Raw genomic sequence first — 12474 nt, forward strand, 5'->3', positions numbered from 1 at the left:
ATTTTGTAATCTGTACATACAAAGTAAACATCTGATGAGTACTGTATACATATAGAATTGACAAAATAAAGCAAGGCAAAAAAGAGTATTTAATTGGTTTCAAAGCAGAAAGCTTATTCCTGCTTTTGAATACAACATCCCCAGAAAAAAAAAAAAAACTGACATTTTCCCAAAAAAATATCATTTAGATGGCTTAAGGGGGTTGTGGGTATATCATCATATATTATGTGCTTCAAATGGGAAAGTGAGTGTGGACTATATGAAATGTTTGGCTATTGACTTGTGGGATCTAGTTTAGATAAATGTGAGATGTGGTCATAGATGCTTAAAAGCTGGGACTCTGTTCTGGAACAGAAAACTAGTAAAAGGCTCCTTCCAGCAGTTTGTACATAAGATATTTTTATAAGCAAGAACATCTAAACATATGGGGACTTTATGACTGAGATTTCTTAAATACTTGCTGAACTACTTGTAACAGTTGGTCAAACCCTGACTATCTCTGGCCAACTGTGGCCCTTGAAGATTCATGTATTATTAATGGGATCCTGCTGCTATCTGACTAATTTGACTAATGAATTTAGCTATATGATCTTAGACAAGTCACTTTCCCTCTATGGACCTCAAAATCCTCCTCTTAAAAATTAGGAATGGAGGGAAGCAGGGAGGTGGGAGGAGGGAAGAGAATGCAGATCAGAATATGAAATAAAATTTACTTTAAAAAGCAAAATAAAATAAGAGAATTGTTCTAATAGATCTCTAAAATCCCTTCCGTTCTGACATTCAGATGGGTTTTTAGAAGTCATCTCTACATCAACAATGTGGGGAAAGACTTTTCCTGTTGAAAAGGTAGGAATTTCCCTAAGACTAGGATTAGTTATTATCCTTTCCTCCCATACCTCCCTCTATTTAGGAAAGTCCTCCTTTGGTTATTTTAAGCCTTAGTAGGGGAATATATCCATGGATCTTTGGGTATTAGGAAATGACTACTTCTGATCAATTTTTAAAAATAAACCAACCACTAAAGACGATCATAGTTCTCCTTCCTCCAGAAGGAGTTGCTATACACACTTGCTTCTTCTACATAGAGAGCTCTATATTGCACTAGAAATGGACTGAGCATGACTGAAAACTGCTCTGCCCAGTTTTCCCAAGTATAATAGAGCTCTTCCATCTTCTGATCTTCCTCATCTCTTAGGGGTATTCAAACACTAATACATCAGGAACTTGTATTTACCTTTGCTCTCACTACAGAGGCAGCAGAGGCACAGCTGGCACAGGGGTGTCAAAAGGGTCCAAGCCTCTGCATCCCCTTGGTTTTTCATTTTGGCAGGGACCCATAGTGTCTGAGTACCAAGACAAATGCAGTACACCAACTATGAACAAACAACATGGTCACTCTGTGTCAAAAAAAGTGCTTGAGCCCTTGCTATAGGAAGGCAGTCACCTGATTCCGCTGACGGCCCATCAGCAGCACACATAGGACATAGAGCACCTCCAGTTTGTACATGATCTCGTGCATAATCTTCATTGATTGGGGCAGCTGGGTCCTTGAGGAAGTGTTTGCCACACCACTTTCATCTGAAGATTCTAAAAGAGGCAACATAGTAAACTCAGAAACTCATTCCAAAAAGGATTTATAAAGACCAAATCCTTTCAACTCACATTTGCTCTGTATAGACTTCAAAGTAATACATTTCCAAACTTGAGTCCCTGTGCCAACCAAGCTAAGACAGACTTATAAAAGCACTAGACTGTTCACCAAATTTCCAGAAGCAAACTTGGAAATTTAGAATAAACAGAATTTTTAGATCTTTTATTCCCTAACTTGTTTTTAAGCATAAAAATTTTCTGCCAATGTTACTAAACTTTCTTGGAAGGGACATGGCCAGATGTTTAAATTACTTTTCCAAATACTAGACAGCTCTCACATCTGGACACCTAATAGGCTTCTTGGCAACCAAGCCTTGGGCTAGACTACCAGTGAGCCCAGGGTACCTTGGGAAGCTCAGGAAAAATCAAGAAGAAGAAAGGCAAAACAAGTATAAAGGGAAAAATAGTATGACAGGAGAAAATAACTAGGTCAGAACACCTGGATTTAAATCCTAGCTCTGACAAAATATAATACTCATTTCTGTTAAAAACACTAGAAAACATAGGAATGAATGAACATTTTCCTTAAAATGACAAATAGTACAGGGAATCCCCAAAGTCTTAGTCTTTAAGCTTTAATAACTATGACTTTTGGATGTGTGTGTGTGTGTGTATAAAAATATACACACACACATATAAATATATGTGTATAAACACAAAAATATACACGTGTGTATATATAAACATATATTATGTATATATAATACACACACGCATACATATATACACACCAAGAGGTACCACATAAGAGATATAAGAGATAAACTAGAATCCTTTCCAATATAATCAGGATTGAAACAAAGACATCTATTGTCATACTTCTATCTGACATAATACTAACAATGCATTTTATAGCAACAAGACAAGAAAAAGAAAATAAGGGAATAAATATAGATTTAAAAAAATATTTTTGTGCAGATATGATGGTATACTTAAAGAACCCTAAGAAAAACAAAATTAATTGAAATAATGAATAATTTCAACAAACTTTTAAGCTATAAAATAAATCCACACAAATTATCAGCATTTCTATACACTGCAACAACACTTGGGGCAAGAAGATATAAAATAAAATATTATTTAAAATTAATAATGCAATAAAAATACTTAGTTTTCTTCTGAGGTACTACCTCATATCACTTCTACTGGCTAAAATGACAGGAAAAGATAATGATAAATACTGGAAGGGATGTAGGAAAACGAAAACATTAATGCACTGTTGGTGGAGTTGTGAAATGATCCAACATTCTGGAGAACAATTTGGAACTTTACCCAAAGGGCTATAAAACTGCATATCTTTTGATCCAGCAGTCTCACTACTGGGTCTGTATCTCAAAAAGATTGGAAAAAAGAGAAAAGGACCCCCAAAAATATTTATAGCAGCTCTTTTTGTAAAGGCAAGGAACTGGATATTGAGTGGATGCCCATCAGTTAGGGAATGGCTACATAAGTTATGGTATAGGAAGGTAATGGAATATTATTACTCTATAAGAAATGATGAGCAAGCTGATTTCAGAAAAGCCTGGAAAGACCTACATGAACTGATGCGGAATGAAGTGGGCAGAACCAGGAAAACATTGTACACAGTATCAAAAAGATTATGTAATGATCAACTCTGATGGACTTGACTCTTCTCAACAATGAGGTGATTTAAGGCAATTCAAAAAGACTTATGATGGAAAACAGCAATAGATTCCAAAGAGAGAATATAAATACTGAATGTGGACAGAAGAATAGTATTTTCACCTTTTTTTTTCTTCTTTCTCATGTTTTTTTTTTTTTTTTTTTTAATTCCCCCTTTTGGTCTGATTTTTCTTATACAACAAGACAAACATAGAAATATGTTTAAAAGGATTGGGCATATTTAATGTAATATCAGTTTCTTGCTGTTTTGGGGAATAAGAAAATTGAGAACATGAAGTTTTAAAAAAATGAGTGATGAAAACTATCTTTACATATATTTGGAAAAATAAAATACTATTAAAAAATACTTAGTTGTCTATTAACTAAGATACACTTAAGAACTATATAAATACAACTACAAACCATTGTTTATATAAAAATCTAAGTTAACTGGAAAAATATTGTTTGTGGAAAAGATGAATTTACTGGGCAGCTAAGTTATGCATAGCATTGGGCTGGAAGTCAAGAAGACTCAGCTTCCTGAATTCAAATCTGGCTTCAGATACTTAATAGCTGCATGACTCTAGACATTTCACTGAGCCCTATTTGCCTAATTCCTCATCTGTAAAATGAACTGTAAAAGGAAATGGCAAACCATTCCAGTATCTTTTGCCAAGAAAACTCCAAACAGAGTCAAGAAAGATCAGACACAATTAAAACAACTGAACAACAAAGATAAATCAACATAATAAAAATGATTAATGCCACTTTAACTGACTTAATCAACGTCATGCCAATCTACCAAAAGATTATTTTATAGAACTAGAGAAAATAATAATGAAATTCAGATGGAGAAAAAAAGTCAAGAATCTCAAGGAAAATAATGACAAGGAGGAGGAACAAAGGGAGCCTAGCAGTGCCAAATTTCAAACTACACTACCTTATAAAGCACTAATTTTTGAAACTTAGCATTGGTTAAAAAATAGAGAAATTAATCAGTGGAACAGATTAACTACACAATACAGGAAAGTAAAAGTAGCTAGTACACAAGTATTTGATCAACACAAAGACCCTAGGGTAATTTTTGTTAAAAGATTCATGTGGTCTTGAGAAATAGTTTTATTTTTTTGCTATCCCATTGAAAAGATACTATAAGTCTTCTAACTCTAGTTTCTCTAGTAATTTGCTCAGTTTATATTTTCTTTTTGCTTATCTTTGTATTAGACTTACCAAAAACTAAGAAGAAAATTTCTTTCTTCTAACACTATTGTGCTAGTAGTATCAATGGTATTTTTAAAGTTCAGTTGTTTTGTTAATGAATTTGGATGCTTAGGCATTAAGACTTTAGAAGTTATTACTGACATTGATTTTCTCTCTATAGTTTCTTTCAGCATAATAGTTAACTATTACATTGTTGGTAAAACTGTGAATGGATCCAGCCACTGTGGAAAGCAATTTGGAACTATGCTCAATAAGTTATCAAACTGTGTATAATTCTTTGACCCAGCAGTGTTTCTATTGGACCTATATCCCAAAGAGATCTTAAAGAAGAAAAAGGACCCACATGTGCAAAAATGTTTGTGGCAGCCCTTTTTATATTGTTGTTCTATAAGAAATGATCAGGAGGATGATTTTAGAGGTTTTTTTTTTTTTTTTTCCCCTGAGGCAACTGGGGTTAAGTGACTTGCCCAGGGTCACACAGCTAGGAAGTGTTAAGTGTCTGAGACCATATTTGAACTCAGGTCCTCCTGACTTCAGGGCTGGTGCTCTACTCATTGAGCCACCTAGCTACCCCGGGAGGATGATTTTAGAGAGGCCTGGAGAGACTTACATGAACTGATGGTAAATGAAATGAGAAGAAGCAGGAGATCATTGTACATGGCAACAAGAATATTATAAAATGCCCAATTCTGATAACTTTTTCCAACAATGAGATGACTGATGTCAAATCTTGTGACAAAGAGAGCCACCTACACCCAGAGAGCGGATTGTGGGAATGGAATGTGGATCGCAAAATAACATTTTCACTCTTTTTGTTGCCGTCTGCTTGCATTTTGTTTTCTTACTCATTTACTTTCTTTTTTTGATCTGATTTTTCTTGTGCAGCAAGAGAAATATATAAATATATTTCTACATATTGGATTTAACATATATTTTAACATGTTTAACATCTATTGGATTGTTTGCCATCTAAGGGAGGGGATGAGGAGAAGGAGGAGAAAATCTGAAACACAAGGTCTATGCAAGGGTCAATGTTGTCAAATTATCCGTGCATATGTTTTGAAAATAAAAAGGTTTAAAAAGTAACAATAATAATAATTTCCCTATCTCTCTTTCTCTCTCTCTCTCTTTTTTTTTTTTGAATGCTTGTTTTTGGTTTGTCAAATGGTATGATACAATTCCACCTTTTTTGAATTCATTGAAAGCACAGTAATTTTCTGACTAACATGACAGGAAGAGATAATGATAAATGTTGGAGGAGATGTGGGGACACTGATGCATTGTTGGTGGAATTGTGAATACATCCAGCCATTCTGGAGAGCAATTTGGAATTATGCTCAAAAAGTTATTAAACTGTGCATATCCTTTGATCCAGCAGTATTACTACTGGGCTTATATCCCAAAGAGATCTTAAAGAAGGGGAAAGGACCTGTCTGGGCCAAAATGTTTGTGGTAGCCCTTTTTATAGTCGCTAGAAACTGGAAAATGAATCATTTTTGGAGAATGGTTAGTAAATTGTGGTATATGAATGTTATGGAATATTACTGTTCTGTAAGAAATGACCAGTAGGATGAATATAGAGAGGCTTAGAGAGACTTATATGAATTGATGCTGAGTGAAATGAGCAGAACCAGGAGATCATTATACATTTCAACAATACTGTATGAGGATGTATTCTGATGGAAGTGGATTTCTTCGACAAAGAGAAGATCTAATTCAGTTCCAATTGATCAATGATGGATAGAATTAGCTCCACCCAGAGAAGGAACACTGGGAAATGAATGTGGACTACTTGAATTTTTGTTTTTCTTCCCAGGTTATTTTTACTTTCTGAATCCAATTCTTCTTGTGCAACAAGAAAATTTTATGAATCTGCACCCATATATTGTATCTAGGATATACTTTAACATATTTAACATGTATAAGACTGCCTGCCATCTAAGGGAGGGGGTGAAAGGAGGGAAGGGAAAAGTTGGAACAGAAGTGAGTGCAAGGGATAATGTTGTAAAAATTACCCATGTATATGTTCTGTCAATAAAAAGCTATAATTTTTTAAAAAGGCACAGTAGTTTTATTTTGCATATGTCGGTTTTTTAAATGTTTCTTATAGGCAATACATCTCAGGCTTTTGTTTCCTTATTCAGTGTCACTCTTTGACTGGATTGTTTAATCCATTCACTTTTGTGAACGGAAATTATACATGGTGACCAAGTAGAATTTATACCAGGAATGCATGGATGATTTAATATAAGGAAAGCTATTAGCAAAATTGATTGTATCAGTAACAAAAAGTACCAAAAAAATCATATGACTATATCAGTAGATGTAGAAAACCACTTCTGACAAAATACAGTCCTCATTCCTATTAAAAACACTCACTCAAAAGCATAAATATAAATGAATTTTTCATTAAAATTAGAAGAATCATGTACCTAAAATTATCAGCAAGCATTATTAGCAATGGGGATAAGACAGAAGCCTTTCCAATAAAGTCAGGAGTGAAACAAGAATGCCCATTATCACCAATCTTATTCAATATTGTATTAGAAATATTAGCAATAAGAGAAGGAAAAGAAATTGAAAGAATCAGATGAGCCAATGAGGTAATAAAACTCTCTTTGCAGATGATGTAATGATATATTTGGAAAATCCCAATGAATAAATTAAAAAATTAGTTGAAATAATAATTTTAGCAAAAGAGCAAGATATAAAATATCTTAAACCACATAAACTACTGGCTATATATCTATATATCACCAAAGAAGAAATAGTAAGAGATAACCCATCTATAACTGCAGATTATATAAAATACTTGGGAGCATATCTGCCCAAAACTATATGAATATAATTATAAAACACTTTTATTAAAAAAAAAAAAGAAACCTGAATAATTGGAGAAATATTAATTGTTCATGGGTGGGTAAAGCCAATATGAAAAAAAAGACAATTCTACATAAACTTATTTACTTATTCAATGCCATCACAATCAAACTACCAAAAATTTTGAGCTAGGAAAAAAAAATTCATGTGAAAAAATAAAATGTCAAGAATTGTTGGGGTTTTTTTTTTAACTTTTTATTGACAGAGCCATGCCTGGGTAATTTTTTTACAACATTATCCCTTGCACTCACTTCTGTTCCAACTTTTCCCCTCCCTCCCTTCACCCCCTCCCCCAGATGGCAAATAGTCCTATACAAGTTAAATATGTCGCAGTGTATCCTAGATACAATATATGTGTGCAGAACCGAACAGTTCTCTTGCTGCACAGAAAGAACTGGATTCAGAAAGTAAAAATAACCTGGGAAGAAAGACAAAAATGCAAGCAGTTTACATTCATTTCCCAGTGTTCTTTCTTTGGGTATAGCTGCTTCTGTCCATCCTTGATCAAGTGAAACTGAGTTAGATCTTCTCTTTGTCAAAGAAATCCACTTCCATCAGAATACATGCTCATACAGTATCCTTGTTGAGGTATAAAATGATTTTCTGGTTCTGCTCATTTCACTTAGTTCATGTAAGTCTCGCCAGTCCTCTCTGTATCCATCCTGCTAGTCATTTCTTACAGAACAATAATATTCCATAACATTCATATACCACAATTTACTCAATCATTCTCCAATTGATGGGCATCCATTCATTTTCCAGTTTCTGGCCACTACAAACAGGGCTGCCACAAATATTTTGGCACATACAGGTCCCTTTCCCTTCTTTAGTATCTCTTTGGGGTATAAGCCCAGTAGAAACACTGCTGGATCAAAGGGTATGCACAGTTTGATAACTTTTTGAGCACCGTTCCAAATTGCTCTCCAGAATGGCTGGGTATATGAACAATTCCACCAACAATGTATCAGTATGCCTGTTTTCCCACATCCCCTCCAACATTCCGCATTATCTTTCTCTGTCATTCTAGCCAATCTGACAGGTGTGTAGTGGTATCTCAGAGTTGTTTTAATTTGCATTTCTCTGATTAATAATGACTTGGAGTATATTTTCACATAGCTAGAAAAATGTCAAGAATTGTGAAGACCGAGTTAGCACCCTGGATGCCTTAGAATCAGCCAGAGTCAGGATAAGCAAAAGTCCTTGGTCTTTATTTTTGGTCTTTAGGGGTAGAAATGAAGGAGACTGACGCAAGCTCTCCACGACTTCCTTTCTCCTCATCTACTGCCAAAGTGACCCTGGCTTGTCTTACTCCACCCCCAATCTCTCCTACAATTATGTATTTACACCAAAAGATCGAGCCAGAACAGAATAGTGAGAAGGGCCATTTCCCAAGCATATGCTAATAGAGTATTGTCCAATTGGTAATTAGCCTTAAGTGCTTGGTTGTCTGATTCCAGTGCACATATTCAGAGTTTCAGCCCTTTACAAAGAATATAAAAAGAATTAAGGAAAAAATATAATGGAAGGAAATTTAGGTGTACCAAATCTTAAACCATATTATAAGGCTTTTTTTTTTATTATTAAGGCTTTTTATTTACAAAACATATGCATAGGTAATTTTTCAACATTGACCCTTGCAAAATCTTTTGTTCCAAGTTTTCCCTTCCTTCCCCCTACCCTCTTCCCTAGATGGCAGGTAATCCAATACATGTTAAATATGTTAAAATATATGTTAAATCCAATATATGTATACATATTTATCCATTATCTTGCTGCACAAGAAAAATCGGATCAAGAAGAAAAAAAACTGAGAAAGAAAACAAAATGCAAGCAAACAACAACAGAAAGAGTAAAAATCTATGCTGTGGTTCACATCAGTTCCCACAGTCCTCTCTCTGGGTTCTCTTCTTCACAAGATTATTAGAACTGATATGAATCATCTCATTGTTGGAAAGAGCCAAGTCCATCAGAATTGATCACCGTATAATCTTCTGGTTGCTGTGTAGAATGATCTCCTGTTTCTGCTCATTTCACTTAGCATCAGTTCATGTAAATCTCCCCAGGCCTCTTTGAAATCATCCTCCTGATTACTTCTTATAGAACAATAATATTTCACAACATTCATATATCATAACTTATTAAGCCATTCTCCAACTGAAGGGCATCCACTCAGTTTCTAGTTTCTTGCCGCTACAAAGAGGGCTGCCACAAACATTTTTGCACATGTGGGTCCTTTTCCCTCCTTAAGATCTCTCTGGGATGTAAGCGCAGTAGAAACACTGCTGGATCAAAGGGTATGCATAGTTTGATAGCTTTTTGAGCACAGTTCCAAATTGCTCTCCAGAATGGCTAGATCTGTTCACAATTCCACCAACAATGTATCAGTGTCCCAGTTTTCTCACATTCCCTCCAACATTTGTCATTATCTTTTCCTGTCATCTTAGCCAATCTGAAAAGTGTGTATTGGTATCTCAGAGTTGTCTTAATTTGCATTTCTCTGATCAATAGTGAGTAGAGCACCTTTTCATATAACTAGAAAGAGTTTTAATTTCTTCATCTGCAAACTGTCTGTTCATAACCTTTGACCACTTATCAACTGGACAATGGCTTGAATTCTTATAAATTTGAGTCGATTCTCTATATATTTTAGAAATAAGACCTTTACCAGAGTCCTTAAATATAAAAATGTTTTCCCAATTTATTCTTTTCCTTCTAATCTTGTCTGCATTAGTTTTGTTGGTACAAAAACTTTTCAACTTAATATAATCAAAATCATCTATTTGGTATTCAATAATGAGTTCCTTTGGTCACAAATTCCTTCCTTCGTCACAGATCTGAGAGGTAAACTATCCTATGTTCTTCTAATTTGCTTATAATATCACTCTTTATGTTTAAATCATGGGCCCATTTCGACCTTATCTTGGTATATGGTATTAGTTGTGGATCAATGTAAGGCAGTAATTATCAAAACTATCTAATGCTAGTTAAGAAATAGAAAGGTGTTATCAGTGGAACAGAGTAGACATATAATATACAGGAGCAAATGATTATAGTAGCCTTGTGTTTGACAAATGTAAAGATTTAAGCTTTTGGGATAAGAATACACTATTTGTTAAAAAATTGTTGGGGAAAACTAAAAAGCAGTCTGGAAGAAAATGGGAACAGATCAGTATTTTACACCATTTACCAAAAAATAATCAAAATGGTATTTTTTGGTATAAAAGGAGATAGCATAAGAAAACTAGAACAGGTAACACCATACCAGACTTATGGATAAGAGAAGAATTTATGACTAAGCAAGAGATAAAGAGCATTGTGAGATATAAAGTGAATAGTTTTGATTTCATTAAATTTAAAAGGGGTTGTACAAATAAGCCCAATGTAGTCAAGATTAGAAGGAAAGCAGAAAACTGGGGGAAAATGTTTATATATGCTTTCTCAGATAACTGTCTCATATCTCAAATATATAGAGAACTTTGTCAAATGTGTAAGAATATGAGTCATTCCCCAACTGATAAATGGTCAAAGGATTTAACAAGTTTTTTTGTTTAATCAACATGTACAAAATTACAGTTTTTTGTATAATCATTATTGATACAAATCAAAACAACCATGAAATACCAAAATCTATCAGGGTTACTAAAATGATAGAAGGGGGAAAACAATAAATATTGGAGGGAATGTGAAAAAATTGGGACATTAATACATTATTGGTGGAACTATGAACTGATTCAACTATTTTGGAGAGCAATTTGGAATCACGCCCAAAGAATTATACAATTGTATATACCACTAACAGGTCTGTTTTCCAAGGTGATCAGGGAAAAAGGAAAAGAACAGATATGTTCTAAAATATGTATAACTTTGTGATGGCAAAGAACTAGAAATTGAAGGGATGCCCATCAATTGAGTAACAGCTAAACGAGTTGTAGTATATAACTGTGATGGATTACTACTCTGCTGTATGAACTGATAATTAGCTGATTTCAGAAAACCATGGAAAGATCTGCATGAAATAATGAAAAGTGAAATGGACAAAACCAGAGAAATTACATATAACCCAGCTTCGTAAACTGTGATTTGCAATCCCATATGGAGTCTTATAACTGAATGCAAGAGTAGCAAAATTGTGATTTATTATCAGTAAGTGTTTGATTTGTATATCTAATTTATATACCTATACACTTGGGGTCACATAAAAATTCTTGGGAGAAAAGGGGTCATGAGTGGAAAAAGTTTAACAAGTCCTGGTGTACATATAACAAAAACAATATTGTTCAAAGAGTAACTGTTACCAAGTTCTGAGTTACTATTAATATTCAAATCAACTGTAAAGGACCTATGATGAAAGATCCTTTCTAAATTCAGAAAATGAAGTACATACAATATGGTTTTACATAGATTTATAAATCCATGTTAAATAGTGGTTTTTTCAGTGTGGGGTAGGGAGCAAAGAAAGAAGACAATTCAGAAATTAAAATGTAACCAAATAAAATTTTGAAAAGAAAATTAGGGGTTGTGATAAAGGCCTCATTTCCAAAATATATAGAGAATTGACTCTAATTTATGAAAAATCAAGCCATTTTCCAACTGATAAATGGTCAAAGGATAGGAACACTCAATTTTCGGATGAAGAAATAGAAACTATTTTTAGCCATATGAAAAAATGTTCCAAATCATTATTAATCAGAGAAATGCAAATTAAGACAACTCTGAGATACCACTACACACCTGTCAGATTGGCTAAGATGATGGAAAAAGATAATGCTGAATGTTGGAGGGGATGTGGGAAAACTGGGACACTGATAACATTATTGATGGAATTGTGAACAAATCCAACCATTCTGGAGAGCAATTTGGAACTATACTCAAAAAGTTATCAAATTGTGCATACCCTTTGATCCAGCGGTGTTACTACTGGGCTTATATCCCAAAGAGATCTTAAAGAAGGAAAAGGAACCTGTAGATGCAAAAATGTTTGTGGCAGCCCTTTTAGTAGTGGCGAAAAACTGGATACTGAATGGATCTCCATCAGTTGGAGAATGGCTGAATAAGCTGTGGTATATGAATGTTATGGAATATTACTGTTCTGTAAGAAAT

At 34.2% G+C, this 12474-nt stretch overlaps 1 protein-coding gene across 1 annotated transcript in view; it reads right to left on the reverse strand.

Moving 5' to 3' along the window:
- The window catches only part of TRPC4AP (transient receptor potential cation channel subfamily C member 4 associated protein), an 86966-nt gene that overhangs the window by 16059 nt on the left and 58433 nt on the right, over positions 1–12474 (reverse strand). Inside the window, exon 9 of the mRNA XM_051979182.1 lies at positions 1445–1587. Coding sequence (XP_051835142.1) covers positions 1445–1587 — 143 coding nt within the window. The remainder of the gene's footprint in view (positions 1–1444; positions 1588–12474) is intronic.

This window comes from Antechinus flavipes, chromosome 2 (assembly GCF_016432865.1).
Source record: "Antechinus flavipes isolate AdamAnt ecotype Samford, QLD, Australia chromosome 2, AdamAnt_v2, whole genome shotgun sequence".
Taxonomy (NCBI): domain Eukaryota; kingdom Metazoa; phylum Chordata; class Mammalia; order Dasyuromorphia; family Dasyuridae; genus Antechinus; species Antechinus flavipes.